This window comes from Bidens hawaiensis, unplaced genomic scaffold (genome assembly GCF_021521415.1).
Source record: "Bidens hawaiensis isolate Kalapana, Puna unplaced genomic scaffold, B.hawaiensis_p1.1 tig00001721_1, whole genome shotgun sequence".
Taxonomy (NCBI): Eukaryota; Viridiplantae; Streptophyta; class Magnoliopsida; order Asterales; family Asteraceae; genus Bidens; species Bidens hawaiensis.
Genome location: NW_027491098.1, coordinates 3,530,995 through 3,554,522, shown reverse-complemented (window position 1 = coordinate 3,554,522; position 23,528 = coordinate 3,530,995). Strand labels below are relative to the sequence as shown.

The following is a 23,528-nucleotide window of genomic DNA, read 5'->3' as shown; positions in this document are numbered from 1 at the left end:
CTAATTTGTGTTTTTTCAACAGATACACCTATGTCATACGAGTACAGTCAATAGCAAATAATAGGAAAAACTTGACCCCCTTTAACTTTGGCAGGACCCAAACATTAAAAGGAATTAACGAAAAGGTAAACCGACCATGGTGTTAGTTGCTTTAAATATTTTTTATTGCTTTTGGCTAGAATACAAGTTTCACAATTGAACATACCGTTGGAAGGGAATAATTTATGGAACAAAAGATGCAAATAACCGGTGGACGGATGTCCTAATCTTATATGCCAAAGCCATGCTTCCCTATGAGTTGTCCCATGAGAAAGCATTGCATTACCATGTTGGGTCACCTAGTCCACATAATATAATCCTTGGCGTTCAGTGTCACGCCCAATTATCATCCCGGTCCTGATGTCCTATAAGATACAAAACATGGGATGCATTAAAACTGTGATATTGAGTTCTTTTGTAACATGGATAATTGATATTAGTTTATGTGATAATGAGGGCACATAGAGACAATTAGATAATTTCAAAGTTGATGACATCTCAATAGTCCACCCCCCTCCCGTTTTCTACACCCATCATTCCTCCATTTGTGGTTTGGATGTGTATCTTCCTTGGTTTTGAAGACGAGATAAGATATGACAATTCATAAGTCATAGTGTCAGTAGCACCACAATCAAATATCCATAAAACCATATTTCACAATTTGTTACCATGTTAACTTCTCCCACATCCATATAAGTTTCAAGGTTATTTTTTGTCCGGCTTGAAACTTGTGGATTTTCTAATAAATTAAGTAATTCAGGGCTAAAGAACTTTGGGTTGATAACTGAATTATTCGACTGAGAGGGGTTTAAAATGGATAAAGGTGAAATAGAAGGGCTTGAGATAACATTCTCAAACCCTAAACCAACATCATGCCCCTTATTTCTTCACTTGCAAATGCAAAGCAACAACTCCTTTTTCAAAGGTCTATTTTCTGGCGGGTTCTTTTTCGATGAATTTTGTGTGGTCGTCGCTGCTGTTGACGGTCTCCTAATCACCCACGGCTACCCGGTTTTGGGTTTTGGAATTGACAATCGGATTAGGGTTAGTGTTCGCTTTCAACGAACAATCATCGGACTTGAGGGTGATGGTTTTGGTTGCTGCAGCATGTTGTTGCTCAAGAATAATACTCTGTGACGTTGTGACGGCTGTTGCAAGTTTAATGGTGAATTAGATGTTATTCTTGAGAAGATTGGCTATTTCAGATAGTAAGTCTATTGTCTATTACAGACATGGTTGTGTGTGTGTGTTTTTTATGGTGAGTGGATTATAAGCAACAACGATACTCAGATCATGAACACAACTCTAATACGATGTTGAGAATCAAGAGCTTTTAACTGTATTGAAAATTTTGTTATATGACTTTTACTACTTGTACAAAAATATATAGAAACAAGTTGTGCTCAAACAAGGATATAATTTGCTAAAAGAAAGCTCTATATTTGCTGGTCTTATTCTGTCTTGATTGTGTTTGACCATCTACTTAAAGACAAATCCTACTAATTTCTCAATATTTTTTTTCCTTTTCTAACAGGCAAACTTTTAACAATTAACTAGGTCATCTCCACGGCGTGTTAATTCTTATGGAAGGCTAGGAAAGAAACATTTTTCAACAAAAATGGGTGTAGATTAATAGAATCAAGGAAGATATTAAACGTCTTATGTTTATATGTGTGAAGAATAAAGGGAAAGTAGTTGGTTTAGATTGGGATGCAACATGTTCTTTTAGCTGACCGTTGCGGCTATGATGGTATTATTATTATTATATATTATAGATAAGAACTTTGGTGCCACCGACTCTCGATTGAGCCACTTGACGGCACCTTATAATTGGTCCTTACATTTTGTTTGCTTATTTTATTTTAGTTTCGGTGTCGTAAGGATCATAACAGAAGCCAACCGAACGTCAATTTTGTGTTTTTTAATTTGTTCTAATTTCGGTACGGTAACGAACATGACAGAATCCAACCAAATTCGTGTAGATTCACAACGTCAACGTTCGTGACCTACAACACTTTGGTTTTACCAACATCCGAGTTTACCGACCGACACCACACCATTAGTCTATCTCAATTTTCAGTTTTTTTTCCTTTTGGGTTCCGGTAACGTAATGTATGTAACATAAAACCGACCGAATTCGTGTCAAGTTATTGCCTCTAATCCTCAATAGCGAGGACTGACAACACTTGGGTTTTATCACCTTCCGGGTTTAACGCCCTATGATGACCGTCGTTTGAGTCATTCAAAAACCTAATTAAACTATATAGATATAGTAAGTAAGGTATCGTATCCACCAGAAGTATGTGGTCAATGCAATTTTTGTAAATAATTTTAATATTATGAAGTAGCAGATTTTAGTGCTGATTACACAAGCAAATAGTTTAGTTTAGAATTAAGCAAACGAACAAGAAACCGAGTTTCAATCAATTAATAAAAGCAAATCACACCCGGGACTTCAAGTAGGTAACTTACAGTAATCTCATGCAACCTAACAGATTAATCATTAACGGTTAACTACATACTGATCAACTAGACAAAAACTTAGACATCAACAATCGCTTTACACACGGCATTGGTTATTAAACAGTCCTTGCCAGTGTGACTTAGTTAAGGGCAATTATATGTTTTATCGTATTCAGTCTAATCAAACAGTCATATGATCAATTATTATAGCAACTGGTAACGAATCGTTCAGATCAGCGTAAACCTAAACCGATTGAACACACAGAAATACCAAACATCAATAATCATATATCAACTATAAACAATTATACATAAGTGTTCTTAGTCACATGAGAAAACTGAAAGAGTTACAAACTATACATTCCCGGGGTGAGATTCTAGGAGATTAGCCGAGCCTCGACATCATCGAATCATCAATAATGATGATATGGATCATGTATATGGTCTTGGAACGTTCTGTAAGGATGGAATCACTGCCTCCAAGTTCTGCAAATCGCCTCCTTTGATAAAAACGAAGATAGGGTCGTCAATGATGAAAATTTGATATTAAACCCTAACACCTCGTCTGCACACCCCATTGCGATACGCGATGGGGGTCTTCACTGATCCATTGCGTATCGCGATGGACCAGAAAGTCAACATTTCATTTAAACCCATCGCGATACGCGATGGGTCTTCAGCCAAGCCCATCGCGTATCGCGATGGGACTTGTCACCAGCAAACTTCATAAATATTTCTCGTTTCGCGTGCTGGACATCCCGGGTCTTCAATACATGCATCAGCATGTCCAAATTAAGTTCTTTAACGCCTGTGACCTGAAATACAATCATACACATATGAAGTATCGAAATTCCTAAAATAAACGAGTAAAACTAATAATTAAATGAACTAAAGCATATACATATTAACCAACCTTCACCTTACTAAACGTCGTATATTTTATTTTTTATATGTTAACTAAGAAGATTCCCGGCGCGTTGCTCCGAGTTGATGTTATTGACAGTCATACTTGTACAACTTATCAAATCTTGCAGTGCACCTACGAGTCGAGGTGAATTTAATCGGTGCCAGGTTACGAAACCAGTAATTACCCCTCCCCCCCACCCCACAAAAAATACTTTTTTAACGCAAAAATACAACAAATTAAAATAACAAAACACGTGTTGCGGTTACAAACCGATGACACTTCGGTTTAGGGATGAGATTTTTTTCCCGAATGCCCGTACACGTACCTGTTCAGTACCCGTACATGTCTATTGGGTACGGGTATGGGTACCCAAATTTACTAATTATAGGTACGAGTACATGTACGGGTGTTACGGGTACTGGTACCCGTTTAGAATATGTAGGGGCTTTTATTAGGTTATCCAACACTCATGATTTAACTTTCAAGCGGGATTTCAAAACCTAATATATATTAGTTGAGTAAGTTCATTCTCAATCTATAAGTATATATTCATATATTGTGTATTCGTATATTTTTATTTCATGTATGTGTGATTGAATATATCATTAAATGACATGTATTAACTTTCTCTCTTGTTTTTCTATAGAAATTGAGGAAAAAATAAACAAAGAAAAGAAAAAAGAAAAGGGCAAATGGAAAGATGATTAGCAAGATTAAACGAATGTTGACTTTCTTTGTATAAGTTGATTTTGTTTTAAACATTTTGATATTTTTTTAATACTTTGTATGTTTTGGTATTCATCACTTGATTTTGATTTGATTTTATATTATGGTTGATTTGTTTCATTTTTAATTTTGGTTGCGGTATTACGGTTTTGGTTGTGGTATTACAATTTTTGTATTATAGATAATTGATTGTCGGTACCATACCGTTTACCAATACCTAGTTTAGTGGAGATTTAAAAACAAAAATAACAAAGAGGTACCAAAGTGAGTACCATACCCAAAGTAACTGCACCTGTACTCGTACCATAAAATTCGGGTACGGGTATGGGTACCAATTAAGATTTATTGATTTTAAGTACGAGTACTTTCGGGTACATGCACATGTATAGGTACGGGTACGGTCCCGATCTCATCCCTACTTCGGTTGGTATATGGTTACGACCGAAAAAGTAAAGCAAACCATAAATTCGTCCACTCTTAAATACGGATTCGTTGATTATGGAATCGAGAGACAAAAAAAGTGATAAAAAGCCCACGCGTTGCGTTTGTGAACTAACGCGAATTCAGTCAGAATCGACGTTGTCAAGACTAAATCGTACATAGAAAACCATGTATTGTGATGCTGAACTGACACGGGTCCGTTCGGATGGTATCAGGTTACGACTCCGAAATTAAAGCAATAAATTAATCCGTCCACACTCAAAATACAACAAATTAACATATCTATATAAAAAATACCATGGCAAAAACAAAAAATATATGCGTGTTGTGGCCTTGACTTGACGCGGATTCATCCAGAATCGATGGACTAAAATAACTCACGGGGAAAAAAACCTTGGGTTGCGACTGCTAGCTGACGCGAATTTGGCCGGAATCATTTGACAATATCTACGATAAAAAAACCCTTATTTTACGACAGCGAACCGCCACGAATTTTAAAATGTAAAACAGATTAAAAGCAAATAAGAAGTTTGGCGACCAATCACGTGATTGCGTCGCCAAAATTCTTAATTATTATAGATAGATAATAATTATGTTAATTTGGCTAATTTATATTTTTGGTTTTAACGCTCAAGTTTTACCAATGGTGTCTATACCGTAACAAGCGTAACCGATAATGTCCAAATTTACGCAGAATCACCGGTGTAACGCTCGGGTTTACTAACACTCGGGGTTTCAACGTTGGGGTTTTATCAGCACGGCGTTCAAAAAACAATTAATATGCAACAACAATATGCATCAATGAAATTTTCATTATGCAGACACAAAATTGGTGATTATCTTTACAACCTGCTACTGTTATTACTATTATAAATCAATAAATAAACGAATTAAAGATTCTTATGTCCATCCTCGTAGCTAAAAGGTAACGGCACCGATTTCACAGCTCTAAATTTGCCAACATTGTTCAAATGCTCATTCTCCAACCTGCATTCATCATTTCAAAGTTATATTACACTTTAATGATATAAATGCCATGTATTCACAGTTATGGATCGAACCATACCTGAAGAAGTTCCATATTCCACGCCGAATGATCTCCAAACTCGCAACGATTGCGATTAATGCATTTTTGTGGAGGAAAGGGGCTTCATGAAAATCCATCACAGTTTGCATCCAGGCAAGTCTCAGTATCACATTCAATACCTGCAAATAACAAAATGTTAAGTACTCGCATATCGTATTTAAATCAGTATATCGCTAACTAGTAATTAGTAATTACCATTGCTATGAAGTAGATAGATCTGTGAGGTAATATAAGCTTGTCTCTTAACCATGGATTCTCGGAATCCTTACATAGCAAACCCCAATCCATCACTATATCCCAGTAGGTACTGAATATTGTTGTGACACCGGAGGTAGATGCGGATATGATCTTCAGGGTTATTCCTCTTCTTTGACTGTAAATTGTCCTTGTAACAACCGCAGCAATGGTGGAGAAGTATTTGAGTCCGTTTAAAGCTTGTGTTGAATCGCGCCCGTCACACAAGCGTCTAACGCACTACACATTGACACAAATAATAATCAACAAACATGCATCTTACAAATGAAACCGTAATGTATAAATGTAGGATGTGTTATATCATATATGTACCTGTAGGACTCAAATCCAATATGGGATAACCGCAATAATAATAAAAAGAACATCATAAACTTCACTATTGTTGCATTTTTCTGCATCTCTTGTTTTGAAGTCTCCCCAACCGTAGTAGCATACATAGAACTGCAGATTTCTCAATAATTGAACCTGAAACATTAACAAATTATGATATTAATAAGTTTTAGTTAAATAATTTGAATATGATCCTTCTTTCATGTGAAGAGGTATGTACCCGCCTCAACATCGAGCGGGGCGGGTCAACCCACAAGATATATACAAGACATTAGAAATCAAAGATATTATCAAGGCACAAAGCCAAAACTTATGCGCACAGCGCATATCGCATATGCTCAAGCATCACATGCTTGCACATATCACATATGCTCAAGCATCACATATGCTCACGCATCACATATGCTCATGCATCACATATGCTCGCGCGTATCACATGCTCACGCATCATATATGCTTATGCATATCACATCGTGTGTGGCGCATCCGCGCGCGGCGCATATCACATACTCGCGCATCATACATGCCCACCCATATCACAGTTGCGCATGGCGCAGCTGCGCGTGGGGGATCCGCGCGTGACGTGTATTACATGCTTGTGCGTATCACATCTGCGCATGAAATATCTGCGCGTGAGAATAAAGAGAAGACCTCGCGCATCCTCAGGATGGGCGCATATCACACATGCACATAATCAACCTCGTCCTTATCCAAATCAGGATTAGGGCAACCTTGATTGTGCACGTCAGACAACCTTCCAGAAGGCATCTTTTTAAGGAATAAGGATATGCTGTTGTTGACAGCTGCTAAATGAAAGGTGGACAGCTCAGCATGACTCATGGGTTACCACGTGATTATAACCAATGAAAAAGCACCAGGTGTCTCCAAGGACACGTGGCGCAAATCGATTGGAGGAGGCCAACAAAACCCTAATTTGGTCCCAGCTCAATCAGTGGAAACCCTAGCACTATAAATACAGCATCAACTCCACAAGGAAAGATATACAAAAACACAGTCACACAATCATACAGTATTCAGCTATTAAGCAATACTCTCCAGATTCCCTTACTCTCACATTATTATCTTCTCCTACATATACTTATTCTCACGCCGGAGGGTTACCCCAAAGAGGACCCCTCTGTCCCTTTCTGAGGGGTAAGTTAACGGCGTTGTTCATTTTGTAGGTGGAAGAACACAGATCCAGAAGAACCATCGGTGAAATAGTACAATCAAAACCCGAGGAAAGTAGATCTGCTACCAGTGAGCAGATCCACGTTTCTTCATTGGCGCCATCCACTGTTACAAACGGCAATCAGATCTCATCAGATCTACATAAAAAAATTCAATCACCATGGTTTTTGGCGTTCGTAACGCTGATCAAGCTCTGGAGGATATTGAACGTGAGGGTGTCAATGAGGGACAGCAGTTTCTGAGGGTGCCGCGTGATTCTACGCGCATCACCAGTAACCGTCCCTTCATCACAACCCCTCACGGCCAGACTGAAACTCCTCCAGACGATCTCACGTTACAAAATCTTGCCGGCGCGAAACTGAAAGGACCAATGGGTCCAGAAGAAGAAACAAATGATCCGAATGAATGGCTCATAAACGAGCAGCGGCGTCTAATGGAAAAGTACAATGAAATGGTCAAACAGAAAAAGCCAGCCGACCAAACACAAAGGCAAGCGTTTGATAAGCAGACTACAAAAAGGCCGCGCGCGCCGGAAGACGGACATTCTGTTCACACTGCACACACTGAGTTCAGTGATGAAGAAGTGCATAGCATGAGGAAGACGCGAGATACTCATGCAGGAGGCTCACAACTCCGCGCGCCTGTGAACATGGCGCCTGGAGCCAGAGCAGATCTGGATCTGCACATGCCGTACAGCCCGCCAGTGAGGGGGCAAGTGGACGTAACCACGCCGTACAGGCCGGCCATCTTAGTGAAGCACTCAAAATTTACTGAGCGCATCGCTAAGGCCCCCATCCAGCACAAGACCAAGATGCCAAGTGGTCTGGGCAAATATGATGGCACAACAGATCCAGATGACTTTTTACAAGGTTTCTATAACACGGGAAACCTAGAGAGCTGGACGATGCCAACATGGTGTCACATGTTTGCCCGCTGCCTTACGGGCGCGGCGCGTGTCTGGTTCGAGAGCTTGCCAACTGGGCAAATTGATGGGTTCGAGAAACTATTGGAAAAGTTCCAAGCCCACTTCGTACAGCAGCGCAGACACACTCGCGATCCTGATGACATCATGCACTGCGTGCGCAGGAATGATGAAACGATTGAGGACTACATCACTCGTTTCAATCAGGAGTCTCTGGCAATCGGGGGTATAACTGAGCAACTCCTGCGCGTGGCTTTTATACAAGGCGCGCGCAGTGATCAACTCCGCCGAGCTCTCGTAAGCAGAGATGGTATGCCCACCACTTGGGCAAAACTAATGGAAGCATCGCGAGTCTTCGCGAGAAATGAAAAACAGATTGCCCAAGATAGGGCAAGAGAAAGAGCGCATCAGGCTGAATCACCGCGCAGCAAAGAGAAGAGGGCCAAACAGAACTCTGTATGGTCCAGGTTGCAACCAACAAGTTTTTCTTCCGCAGAAAAGCAAACGCAACCAAGCTCACCCCAGCCCCAAAAAGATGTTCGTAATCGCGGGGAGGGTGACAAGAGGGAGGGCGGCAGAGATCCTAGCAGACCTCTGCCAAGAATATGGACTCCCCTCACTAAAACACCTTCACAGGTGTTAAGTACTGAGAATGTCCAATTCAAGCCCCCCAAGCAACTACACTACAAGGGACCGCAAAACAGTGGCAAATATTGTGAATTTCACAGGTCCCCGGGCCACAACACCGACGCATGCCATCATTTAAAGGATGCGATCGAGAAGGATGTAAAATCAGGCAGGCTGGCTCACTTGGTGAAAAACCCAAGAATAGAAGATGAGCAACCGGAAGAAGCTGCCAGCAAGAAATACAAAAGAATCTGTGTGGCTGAGGGGGGACGACAAGGGCAGACGTCAAAAAAGAGAAGCGCGCAAATCCACGGAGATTGGCGCGAGCAGCAAGTTATCTTCCCAAGAATCTGGGGAGGCCCTTCAATCAGCAGCCCTCTCGTCATCACCACACACATTGCTCATTACGAAGTGTCAAAGGTCCTGGTGGACACTGGAAGCGAATCTGACATTATGTATGAGCAATGTTTCAGAAAGTTAGACCCGGCAGACCAAGCGCGGCTCGAGATGGTGAACGCACCAATCTGTGGTGTTTCAAATGAAATCATCCACCCCCTAGGTCAAATTCTGTTTGAACTAACTATGGGGGATGATGAGCACAAGCGAGCCGAAGTTGTCAACTTCTTGGTCTTGCCCACCACGTCATGCCACAATATGATCCTGGGTAGGGGAACGATTGCCCAATTTAATGCTATACCGTCGCCAGCGCACGGCGCATTGGGGTTCCCTACACCAACAGGCGTAACATTTGTTTACCGCGATCATTTGTGCACAGTGACAAGTACGCCGCGGGAAGGGAGAATGAAACTTCCAATGGCGGACAAGGCGCCAGAGAAGTGGATTTTAAACCCAATATTCCCAGAGCAAACGGTCACAATTGGCGCTACCATTTCAGACGAAACGAGATTGAGAATGAAAAGGTTACTCACAAAATACACGTCGGTCTTCGCGTGGCAACACTCCGATATGATTGGGGTCCCACGAGACTTGGCGCAACATTCTCTTAACGCGTTCAAGTCGGTGGAGCCAATTGCTCAGAAAAAGAGAATCATGGGGGATGAAAAGGCGAAGGCCATGAATGAGCAAGTTGAGGACCTGTTGCGCGCAAAAATCATCCGCCCGATCCGATACCAGACGTGGGTAGCCAACCCTGTGATGGTAAAGAAAAGCAACGGGTCATGGAGGATGTGTATTGACTTCAAGGACCTCAATAAAGCATGTCCGAAAGACTGTTACCCCCTCCCAAACATCGACGCAAAGGTGGACTCCGTGGCGCCATTCAAGCTCAAATGTTTCCTGGATGCCTACAAAGGCTATCACCAGATTCAAATGGCACCACAAGACGAAGACAAGACTGCCTTCAGAACCGACAAGGGTGTTTTTTGTTACACAAAAATGCCCTTTGGTTTAAAGAATGCGGGCGCCACTTATCAGAGACTTATGGATTCGGTTTTCAGTGAACAAATCGGAAGAAATCTAGAAGTCTACGTTGATGATTTGGTGATCAAGAGCAGGGAGGAGAGACAAATGCTCAAAGACATCGAGGAAACTCTTCAGCGCTTAACGGAAGTCAACATGAAGCTCAACCCGAGCAAATGTACTTTCGGCGTGGAAGAGGGGAAATTTCTTGATGTAATGGTCACTAAGGATGGTTTCAAGGTGAACCCTGAAAAGGTGGAAGCCATCCTTGACATGCCTTCACCATCCACCATGAAAGAGGTTCAGAAGCTGAATGGTAGATTGGTGTCAATCAACAGGTTCCTAGCGAACCACGCCAGCAAATCTACTCCATTCGTTAACACTTTGAGGAACTGCTTGAAGAAGAGCCAATTCAAGTGGACGCCTGAGGCTGAGCAAGCTTTCAGTGAGATAAAAGAATGTCTCATAAAGCTGCCCGCGCTCACAGCTCCACTTCCTGGCGAAACCCTTACATTGTACTTGTCAGCTGGAGATCGCGCCATCGGCGCAGTATTATTGGTGGATCGCAAGGGGATCCAAACGCCAATATACTATGTGAGTCGGGTGCTGACAGACCCTGAGACGCGCTATTCCATCATGGAAAAGTTAGTTTTGTCACTAACACACGCGTCGCGCAAGCTTCATAGATACTTCAATGGTCATCCTATTGAAGTTCTGACAGGTTACAACATCCAGCAAGTCTTGCGACGCCCCGCGCTCTCCGGAAGGCTGACAAAGTGGGCGCTGGAATTAGGTGAACACACGATAACCTATAAGCCCCGTCCAGCAATAAAGGGTCAAGTTTTAGCGGATTTCATCACGGAAATCCCAGAGGGAAAGATTGAAGAAGCTCAGCGCGAGGTAGACCCTCCGCGAGCAAATGATGAAGAAGGTGTTTGGAGGCTATTCACTGATGGAGCCTCCAACAGCGAAGGGTCCGGCGCAGGCCTCAAACTGGTGGACCCTGATAATCATGAATATACCTATGCTATTAGGTTGGACTTCAAGAGTACCAACAATGAGGCTGAGTATGAAGCCCTGCTGGCTGGTCTGCGCATTGCGCGCAAGTTTGGAGTTAAAAGGCTAGAGGCCCATGTTGATTCTTACTTGGTAGCTGCACAGGTCAATGGCCTTTATGATGCCAAGGAGAACACCATGCCTCTATATCTAGAGCAGGCAAAAATGCTCGTTGAGCAGTTTGACTTCTTCAAAATCATACACATCTCGCGCAGCGAAAACAAGTCCGCTGACGCGTTGAGTAAGATGGCATCAACTAATTTTGATCACTTTGGCAAAGATGTCAGGGTGGAAGTGATGAGCAACCCGTCAGTGCAAACGCAATCTGTCCTTGTAATTCATACAACCCCTTCATCCTGGATAACTCCAATAATGGAATTCCTGAAGGAGGGGAAGTTACCGGACGATCGCGCACAGGCGAGAAAGATAAGACACAAGGCGCAGAACTATGAACTACTTGATGGTACATTATATCGACGCTCTTATCTTGGACCGCTCATGAAATGCCTGGATGCTGAAGAAGCAAGCTATGTGATTAGGGAGATTCACGAAGGAATCTGCGGAATACACGCTGGCCCGCGCATGGTGGTTGCCAAGGCAATGAGCTCAGGCTACTATTGGCCAGGCATGTACTTGGATGCGCTAAAAGAAATACAAAAATGCAAGGCATGTCAGAGCTACGCGCCAAACACCATGCGGCCAAAGAACAACTTGATTCCAGTGACCTCCGCATGGCCTTTCCACAAATGGGCCATTGATATTGTGGGGCCCCTGCCGCAAGCGCAAGGGCGAGTGAAATTTTTGGTAGTGGCGGTAGACTATTTCACAAAATGGGTTGAGGCCAAGCCACTAGCAAAAATCACAGCTGAGGCGATGAAGCAATTTATCTGGAGCCACATCATTTGCCGTTTTGGCCTTCCTATGGAAATTGTGAGCGAAAATGGCAAACAATTCACTGACAGGAAGATATCCAGCTGGCTCAAAGAATTGCACATCAACCAAATCTTCACTTCGGTCTACCACCCTCAGGGGAATGGCCAAGTGGAGCGCGCGAATCAAAGTTTGTTAAATGGGCTGAAGAAAAGGTTGGAGGGAGAATCCCATTCTTGGGTCGAAGAGTTACCTAATGTCCTGTGGGCGCACAGGACATTAAGCAAAACTAGCAATGGCGAATCCCCGTTCAGCCTAACCTATGGAACAGAGGCTATGATCCCAGCAGAAATTGGATGCCCATCCCATAGGGTACTCATGATGAGCAAGACTGATAACGAGCGCGAAAGAAGATTGGACCTCAACTTGCTTGAAGGGCGCAGAGAAGCGGCTATCATCAATGAAGCCAAATACAAGAAAAAGCTGGAAAAATATTATAATCAGCGCGTTAAAGAATGCCACTTCAAGAAAAATGATTTTGTCCTTCGAAACAATGAAGCTAGCCGCGCAATACCCCCAGGAAAAATGTCCCCCAATTGGGAAGGACCTTATCAAATCTCAGAAGAATTGGGGAAAGGCGCGTACACTTTAAAAGATTTGAATGGAAAAAAGATACCGCGCGCGTGGAACGCAGCACAGCTTAGAAAATGCTTCATGTAAAAATTCAAATATGTAATCAAGGCTTTTAAGCCATCATGAATGATGATTCGCGCTATCTTTCAATATTTGTTCTATTACCTTTGCATACATGTTTCACACTTCCTTTATTAATTTGGAGCAATATGACAACACTATATTGACTTCAAAACAAAATAAAACGAAGTAAAACATACATGCGCGAGCCTTAGCTCAAACGCGTTAACGAGTCTTAACTCTAAAACGTCAGGGCCTTAGCCCAAACCTACGAGCCTTAACTCAAACACGTTAACGAGTCTTAACTCTAAAAACGTCAGGGCCTTAGCCCAAAACAAAGAGCCTTAGCTCAAAACATTCACAAACATCCATCTTACATCCCGCGCAGCCTGATCATAAAAATCCCTAAACACAACTAAGGCAAAGTACATGCCAAATCATAGTTGTTAAGGTCTCAGGTCGAGGTCGCGCGCGGAATCATAGTGGATATCTGAGTAACACATGCTGACATGTAATGGCTAAAACTCATAATTCCATATAAAAAACGCGCGACAACGACGCGCAAAAAAGGAATAGTGAAAAGTCATCGCGCGTGTCAGCATAAACAAGATACTGCGAAACCACCTACAAAATAGGACTATGGTTAAGTAAATAATTTCCTTACAACCTTGTTCTTATTTTAACGTGCAAGCATATCTTATATCTATACAAGCAAACATGAAGAGATGAATGGAAATGCGCAAGATGTGAAAAAGGGAAAACAAATTTCATTCCATAGCATTGAAATTTACAAGTGTGATGAGTTACAAATTACAAGTATAACAAAAACAAAAAAAAAAATTAGAAAGATGAAGGGCTTCTCAAGTCTCCACGTTGACGTCAGCCACTTCATCACCCTCATCATCTCCCGCAGCATCTGGCGCGGCCCGCTCCTCATCTCCAAACTGACCATAGTCAAGTTCTTCCTCCTCAATGGAGTCTTCTATCACGACGGTGTCAGGAGCAGATTCTTTCGCAGCGCCAGAGCCGCTGGCAGGGGCAACATCCCCCGCGCCACCATCATCGCCACCAGCCCCCTCGCATTCATCGAGCAACTTCTTTAGCGCGCCGAGGTCGGGCTGGTCAGCAAGCGCAGCTATCTGCAAATCATTAGAAAAGTATTGAGTACAAAACACTTGGAAAATTAATCAAGAAAAACTCATTAAGGTCAAGGTACCTGCACAAGGATGGGGATGGGAGTATTCATATACTTCTCCCCCACCGCGGCCATGTCCGCGCAGGCCGCGTCGCTCTTGTAAGGGTACTCGGATGGGTCCTTCTTCAACATGCCATATTCATAGCCATCCGTAAACCCTTCAGCTCGACCCACCAAGCGCGCGGCAGCATTGCAGTCCATCACAAGGGCCTGAAACTCGCCAGAATATTTCATCGCCAAAGCGCAACGAGTCATGCCCTGTGACACCAGCCATGGGCGATCCTGCGCGAGGCTAGCAACAGACGTCTCGAGGGCAGGAACCTGGGAGTTTAATAACTCAACAGTTTCCTTGGTCTTTTTTAGCTCCTCTTTATCAGACGCTGCTGCAGCCAAAATTTTTTCTTTCTCCGCCTGCGCAGCATCAAGTGCTTCCTGGCTAGACGCTGCCGTCGCCAAGGCATCATCTCTATCGGCCTGCGCGGCCGCCAACTCATTCTTCAGGCGCGCAACCTCACTCTCCAGTGATGATTTCTCAGTGATACTCTGGACGATAGCTTGGTCACGCGCCTCCGCCTCCAGTTCCAAGTCACGCACTCTCCGCGCGTACTTGGCAACTTCGGCCTCTGCCACCTGCTGCTTCTCCCGCGCAGCTTGGAGCTCATGCCCGCGCTTAATAAAGGCGGTGTTGGCACTTGCTCGGTTTTCGCTGAGCTCCGCCTAGAGTTTCTCAGCTCGTGCGCGAGCATCAGAAAGGTTCCAGGCAGCCACCTTAGCCTCTTGCTGGGCTTCCACAAGAGCATCGCGTACTTTAATATAATCACGATGAAGCTCTTGGGAGGCAGCAAAGAAAGCCGACCCAGCGAAAATGTGATCGTTGAGCAAGTCAGCGCGGGTGCGCCCCTCCTGATACCTCCTTTCAGTAGGAGGCACGGCATGAGCCCAGAATTCCTCGCATACACCCATGGATTGGAAGGAACTGTCTTCGTTAATATTCCATCTCGGGCGGTAAACGTGGTCACCTTCCTGCAAAACACAAGAAATGTTCTAAGTCATAAAAACATACTTATATGGAAGTACGCGCAGCGGAGCAACAAATTAAAACATACCTGCGGGGATGAAGCAGAAAAGTGAGCGCCAGCCTCACCAGAAGTCTGCGCTGCGAAGTCTTGTGGCATCGCAGGGCTGGCACGGACTCCGAAGGAGTCTTCAGCTTGAGCTCCCTCATCCTCCTCATCTTCTTCAATCGGCCTCTTCTCCTGCGACCTGGAGGGCTCCAAACCAGTCTCGCGGAGAGGGCTGCGCGTAGGAGGAGGCGAGGGAGGTCTCGACGCCGCCAGTTCGGCGCGCAATACGGCTTCCTGCTCCTTTGTAATCCCAATAAGGGGAGACTCAGCACTAGCAGGAGCAGGAGCAGAACCAGCGGCGCCGGCAACGGCGCCAGGAGTGTCACCAGCAGCTTGTACGCCAGCTACAACTCCTATGAACAAATCAACAACAAAAAATGGTTTATGATTTGATCAAAACAAAAAATTCAGAAGACAATGGCGCAAAACATACCTTGGCGCAATTCTGTTCGCGCGGCGAACATCGCCATAAAGTTCATTCTACCCTTTTCTGAGGGTAGAACAGGGGACTTCGAAGCAGCCCCCGGCGCAGCCTCAGCACCTTGTTGCGCCTGCGGCTGATCTGCTACCGTCGCCGGTCCTGCAAACATTCAAATGCGAAAAGATTTAATAATAATTCAATCAGAATCGCCCTCATTGAACCATTATGGGTAAGCAAAGTATATCTTTCGCAGGCGCGACACTGCTTCTCTCTTCAGCCGCGCGAAGGGAGGAGGTCACGCCACCATACCTCAAGTGGACAGGAGGTCTGCCCACTTTCACAGGCAGGGAAGCTAAAGAAACCTTGGTGGTAAACACCTGGGTTTCCTCAGGTCCCTTCGTTTGAGCATGGGGATGAGCGACAGGGGTGTCATCTTTCTTCTGTTTCTTACTGCCCCCTGCGCCAGATTTCCCCTTAGCTTTGCGCTTTAGTAGGGGCGCCTCCTCTTCCTCCTCCTCCTCTTCCGCGAGCTCCAGCTCGTAGTTTTCGAGCGCATCTGCAAATACAAGCAACAGAACTGTTAATAAACTTTGGTATTCTAAAGGAATAAGCATAAGTGCGAAGGCTTACCAGGCGCGTCGCTATCAAAGTCAAATTCCAGATCCACAGGGATGAACATGTCATCGAAGCGATCTGGGAAGCCCACCTCCCCAGCGCCCAGCGGGACGGAGCCACCCTCCACTTGATCGTCGTATGCGGCGTGGAAAAACTCCTTGGTTACTGCGCAAAAACAAGACAAATAATATCAGCAAAGGCAAATTTTATTAGCGCGGAAATAAAGCAATGCGATAACTTACGCAAGCCGTCCACTTGGATGACAGGCTCCGCCGCGCTGTCGGCCCACAGCTTACTCATGCCGACCCCCACCAGCGCCTCCTCGCGAATTTTCTTGGCGGGGGATGGTTCGGCGGTCAGTTTCTTAACCCAGGCGCCGGTTGGGTTCTTAATAACATCCGCATCCGCAGGCGCAGAATCGATCGTGCGCATCGTCATGCGGATGGGGATTACACCAGCCCTGATGTAGAAGAACCTCTCAGACCAGTCATGAAGGCTCTTGAATGACACGGTGCTGCACTTAACCTTCTGACTGCGAGGAATAAAGGAGATCCAAGAATCTTGGATCTTGGGCTTGTAAAAAAATTGAAAGCGCCGAGGGGTGGGCTCCTCGCGCTGTGATTTGCACATGAACTCGAAATGAGTCATGCGCACAAGTCCAAACGGATGGACTTGGGATATATGAATCCCGAAAAACCGTAACACCGCGCCTACAAACCTTGTCATCGGAAGACGAAGGTTGCAGTGGGTGAAAAAATGGGTGTACAGTGAAATATAGCCGGGAGGCGGGTCCGCCGCCGTTTGCCCGGCCACAGGCAACATGCAGCCAAACACAGGGAGAAAACCCTGTGACGAGATGAGGTTGTTGAGATCGGCCTGCCTCAGTTTGCAGGGGATTTCATTCCACCTTTTCGTGGCCTTGGTCCTCCCTACTTCCTCCGATGTGGTCTCAACAACCCTCTTCCCCTTGCCCTTTTGCTTCAATGTCGACATCACCACAGATTTCACACGGCGTCTTCGAGAGACAATAGAGGTGATTGAGGGGTTAGAGGAGTCTGAGCTATCAGACATACAATAACAACAGCAACAGATAACAGGGTATCTGGAAGCAATAACCAGAAAATCAGAAAGATAGAAGCTTTGGAGTACACAACAATGAAGATGAAGATAAAAATTTTTCCTAAGGGCCTGCTTTTATAGGCCCAGGAGAGAGAAAATTGGCAACTGATCGGATTTCACGCGCCCCCACTCGCAGGTGTAAGCCAACGCGGGCGCGGCACGTGTCCCTAACACTGTTGAGGGGACATAAAAACGTAACGGAACTGCCACGGAGCAGAGACGCGCCCCCACTCGCAGGTGCAAACCAATGCGAGCGCGACACGTGTTCCAGACAGCTGTGCGAGGGGACATGAAAGGCAACTGTAGCACCTCGAGCACACGAAACGTCTGACACGTTTCCGGCGCACGTCACCACCAACCAACCACGTGTTTGGACCCTTCGTTTCAACCAAATGGATAGAACTTCGCGCAACGATGAAACAACCAAGAAAACGACAAAACCCCATTAAAAAGACCAAATCAGTAAGTCTAATATCTATCTTACCGCGCTAGCGCGAGATAAGACACACATTAGACTGGGGGGGCTTGAAGAGGTATGTACCCGCCTCAACATCGAGCGGGGCGGGTCAACCCACAAGATATATACAAGACATTAGAAATCAAAGATATTATCAAGGCACAAAGCCAAAACTTATGCGCACAGCGCATATCGCATATGCTCAAGCATCACATGCTTGCACATATCACATATGCTCAAGCATCACATATGTTCACGCATCACATATGCTCATGCATCACATATGCTCGCGCGTATCACATGCTCACGCATCATATATGCTTATGCATATCACATCGTGTGTGGCGCATCCGCGCGCGGCGCATATCACATACTCGCGCATCATACATGCCCACCCATATCACAGTTGCGCATGGCGCAGCTGCGCGTGGGGGATCCGCGCGTGACGTGTATTACATGCTTGTGCGTATCACATCTGCGCATGAAATATCTGCGCGTGAGAATAAAAAGAAGACCTCGCGCATCCTCAGGATGGGCGCATATCACACATGCACATAATCAACCTCGTCCTTATCCAAATCAGGATTAGGGCAACCTTGATTGTGCACGTCAGACAACCTTCCAGAAGGCATCTTTTTAAGGAATAAGGATATGCTGTTGTTGACAGCTGTTAAATGAAAGGTGGACAGCTCAGCATGACTCATGGGTTACCACGTGATTATAACCAATGAAAAAGCACCAGGTGTCTCCAAGGACACGTGGCGCAAATCGATTGGAGGAGGCCAACAAAACCCTAATTTGGTCCCAGCTCAATCAGTGGAAACCCTAGCACTATAAATACAGCATCAACTCCACAAGGAAAGATATACAAAAACACAGTCACACAATCATACAGTATTCAGCTATTAAGCAATACTCTCCAGATTCCCTTACTCTCACATTATTATCTTCTCCTACATATACTTATTCTCACGCCGGAGGGTTACCCCAAAGAGGACCCCTCTGTCCCTTTCTGAGGGGTAAGTTAACGGCGTTGTTCATTTTGTAGGTGGAAGAACACAGATCCAGAAGAACCATCGGTGAAATAGTACAATCAAAACCCGAGGAAAGTAGATCTGCTACCAGTGAGCAGATCCACGTTTCTTCATCATGTTTCTGAAATTTGACTCATACCTGACTTGTAAACTGGTCAGCCAAGAAGAAATCAGGGAGTGTGACTGCATAAAGTGGAGCACAAATGCAATGCCATAAACAGACCAGCAGGAAGAAACGATTTGCCCGATAGAAGATGTCGAACGGACATATTGTTATCAAAATAACAACCTACAAAACATAGTTTACAATTTACATTTAAATCAATAATTAATAACTCATAATCCTGTATACATAAAAGTACAAGGGAAAAGAGGAGTTTCTTACAATGACTAAAACCAGAGGGAGTAACTCAGTAATCGCTTTGTAACTTTTAGTTTCGGGATCCAATTCCATTTCAAGATTTGAGAGTACAGCTGCAAGAGTGACTACTGATAGACCAGAACCGAGAAGTAGAACTTCTTTGAAACCCATTTCAGTACCCGGCTTGAACCCAAATATAAACGAGTAATTAACGCGATCACGTGTCCAAAAGTACACATTTCCAGCATACATCAGGATATGTAACACCAGAAATCCGAACATGCTGTACAGTGGAAAGATGGTATTCATGTACTGAGTTCGACCTTCGCTTTTAAGAAGATTCCTAGCGTGTACACTTACAATAATCGCAATCATAAGTGCTAACGAGAATCCAAAGAAGCAACCTGAAGTTAATATATTAGATAAAGTTTTAGTAGCAAGTCAAAAACAGGCTCTTTAATCTTAACTAACTTACCGACAAAAAATGTTATGCGGTGCTTCTCTCTTTTGGCTTTTGGCCTTAACGTGTTCATTCCCTGATGCCGATTCCCGTTACAAAAATGCTTTACGAATGCTGCTTCGACTCGTTCTATGAGCTTAGAAACCTGAAGCATTTTTTTGTTACATGTAAATAACTTAACTGATTTTGAAGTGCCTGATCAGGTAACATGTAAACAATCATGTAATAAACATAGTAACATACCTCATCAGATTGGCCTAAGTAAGATTCTTCAACCGTCTGCAGGTAAGCATCAGACGCGTTTCTTGATGTGATCTGCAATAATAATATTCTCAGTCAGCAATTGAACACGCAGAGACACTGAGACACATAAATTATGACAAAAGCCGAAAATTTCTGACCTTATCATACTTCTTCATGATCTTAGAGAATGCTAACTGATTCAAGAACCTGGTTTGTAATTCAAGATACAATTTATTAGTCTGTAACCAAAACTCATTTCAAGAGATAAATGCTTACGCGTAGTTCTTTAGAAACCGAAGCTTTTCGTGAAACTCAATAAACGCTTGCTTCAATATCACTTCATCTTCACTATCTTTTTTCGGACTATTATTATTACCATACCTACTAGTTAAACCACTAAAGGCCCTAAAAAGAGACACCCTTCTCTTCAAAGAAGCCGCTTTCGACGGCGGTTCAGGCCTTGTTTTCTCCTGATTCTCTGGCCGCCTGTGGAATATCAAGATCTGTTTTAATAAAATCTTGAGATAGTTGTAATTCATATATGCTTCTCGCCATTCAGGCACCATTTGTGAATCAAATTCTTTTCCAAACTTCATTGCTGGTTTTTAAAATCCTACACAAAGATTGTAATATGATATAAGTGTTTAGAAAGATGTGAACATATTTATATATAAGTGTGCATGTGATGTTGGAACGAACTTATGAACCAACCTTGTGCCAGCTTTAAGCGTGTTTTACAAAATGAATCAAATAGGGTTGCTGGTCGTGTCTAATGTTTTTTTACTGTCAAAAAGACAAAGAACATCATTATTGAATTCAACAAATCTTTGTAATAAATAATAAATATTTGTTACATTTTGAATACAAAGGTAATAAAATTTGTTTTGATTCTTGATTGTTTTGTTAATTACGGATTTTGTCAAACGTGAGAACCATTAGACCAAAAGATCTCAAATCTTACACGTTAATAGACACGTCGAGTTTTTTATTTTGTAATTATTAAATTATGTGTTGGTGATATACGTTTGCGTTGATGATATCAATTTAAATATAAAATTCTAATATTTTATTGTGTTGTCTTCGAACTATAAAATTGTTTTTTTATCTTGAGATACTAAAAGTATGCAAATGAATGATTCATATTTGACCGATTATTAATTGTAGGTTTCTACTTATGTCAGAGAAATAATTCACACACCAGATAGATTATAAATAGATTATTGAAGGCAACAAATCATATTTTTATTTAAGTATTGGGTTTTAGCCTTTTAGGTGCGTTACAACGAATCTTGTTTTTTATACAACTTTTCGAAATATAGATAAAAATACATTTTATTTTAAACACTACTACGAGATCGATACCGTATCGGAATGCTAAAACCTAAAATAAGCGAGTCTAACGAAGAAGAGTTATTATTGAAACTAAAATTACACTAACTTCTTTCCACAATTTTATAACTTTTTTCATACGTTAATATTTTTTTAAAGGATTACATAACAAAAACAAACATTTTATTGATTATATATAGTATTGCTATAATTTCTTTAATTAAAAAAGTTAACATTTACATCATTACCGGTGTTCGTGTCGTACGTGTCCCTCCACACTTGTATGTATAAAAAATAAAGAAAACCTAGTTTCATAACCAATTTTAACTATAGTACAATTAGAGTTACACACTATCAGACAAATATAATTAGAGTTAACCTTGTTTTCTATCTACAATTAATTATGTAACATCGATTATATATAACCTTGATTTTCTAATATATTTAATGAAAGAAAAATTGTTTTGTGGAAAAGTGTAAACAGTCTACTCTTATATTGTTTATGTGGTCAATAACATCGACGTATCCTTGAAAATTCTTTGAAGTAATCGTCAACATCTATATATATATGGTTCTGGCCGTAACGGGCGGCCTGTCACCATCTGAGTATGACTTCTTCAATCATTTTGCTAAACGGTCCCGGTAGTGAAAGACCTACCATTCCTATCATGCTTCTTTTATTTAAAAAAAAACAAAAGAAAACGCGTATATCGCGGAACAATTTCGGCGGAATTACACCAATCAGTATATACCTCGACTAATTTTTTTTTTTCAAATGAACACCTTTTTCCTTTATCCACATGCTTAACTTTTGACAGAATTACAAATTTTATTCTTTAAAATTTTATTCTTTAAACATATTCAATTTATGAATCAAATCCTTTAAAATGTCTCATTTCACTCTTTATCCTTTAAGTGCCAAGCTACCTCGTTTTTTGTTCTTTAACTTAACGTCCATCTAAAATGTCAGTTAACTCATAACATGTGCCATACATGTGAGGGTAAAACGATAATTTAACCTTATAAAGAGACTAAATTTTATTAATTGGAAACCTCTTCTTCATCTAAACCTATTTTTCACTTCCCATCTCCATTACCACCACCTCCATTGAAAAAACAGTCGCCGTCTCCGCCGCCACCCTAACCGAATCTGGAAACAACAACCACCACCACCGATAGTTTTATGGCGGCCTGAAGCCACAACAACCTCGTTGGCACTCCAACGCCACCGCCTCGCCTGCAATCGTCGCCGGAAACACCACCATCTCCTACCTCTTCAACTGAATCTCTGGATTTGGACCAGGGTTTTATTGATATATCAATCTGGAAACCCCAAATTAGAGTGCAGATGTATGATTTAGGGGTTGATTGTGGTATAGGTAAGGGTGTTTCAGATCTGTAAGAGATGGTGGGGAATCTGAGAAGATGAAGTCGTGGTCTCGCAGTTCTGTTCAGATCCGTTAGGTGAACTGGACTCGCCATCAAAAAATATTGATATTGAGAGTGGTTTAGTGGTGGATTTTGATGTGTTAATATGGTAGGTTAAAGTTGATAACGAAAATCATGATTTGATATGTTGTGATGAAGTTGATGAATTTTCTTTGTCGATTTGGCAATTTTAGTTATTAGTTATCTATTTTGGCAATTTTAGAGTTGGGTATATTAAAATTATTACTTAATATAATAAGTGAAAATTACCATTTTACCCTCACATGCATGGCATGTCATTTTGGATGGATGTTAAGTTAAAGGACAAAAAACAAGGTAACTTGGCACTTAAAGGATAGAGAGTGAAAGGAAACATTTTAAAGGACTTGATTCATAAATTAAATATGTTTAAAGGATAAAATTTGTAATTTACTTTTTTATTTTCAATACATTTGTAAGTTAATTAGAATTTAGAAGACTACAAACTACAAATAAAGGACATAAAGTTCGTTCAAATGTGCTTTGACTTCCCAAAGCTATGAAGAAAGTGCTATAATGTTATCTTAACATTAATAAACATTGTTAAAAATTGTCACGTTAAATCAATATAGGTTTTTATGGACAATTAAATAAATTGTTAGCAAAATTGGCAATTGATTATTATTTTGTACTTTTTCCAACGGTGTCTTTGTGTGTTTCAGAAACCTTTAGGGTCT

The 23,528-nt window shown here is 42.4% G+C and overlaps 1 protein-coding gene across 1 annotated transcript; it reads right to left on the bottom strand.

Moving 5' to 3' along the window:
• Positions 1 to 5,375: 5,375 nt before the first annotated feature.
• LOC143596390 (phosphate transporter PHO1 homolog 9-like) lies at positions 5,376 to 20,711 on the bottom strand. The gene is made up of 10 exons (XM_077075178.1): positions 20,332 to 20,711; positions 20,214 to 20,262; positions 20,056 to 20,127; positions 19,828 to 19,957; positions 19,377 to 19,756; positions 19,131 to 19,280; positions 6,231 to 6,383; positions 5,859 to 6,137; positions 5,643 to 5,782; positions 5,376 to 5,563 (listed from the first exon to the last, which is right to left on the bottom strand). Exons 1-7 carry the CDS (start codon positions 20,649 to 20,651, stop codon positions 6,240 to 6,242), a joined length of 1,245 nt encoding a protein of 414 aa, XP_076931293.1. The 5' UTR covers positions 20,652 to 20,711; the 3' UTR covers positions 5,376 to 5,563; positions 5,643 to 5,782; positions 5,859 to 6,137; positions 6,231 to 6,239.
• Between the last annotated feature and the right edge of the window lie 2,817 nt (positions 20,712 to 23,528).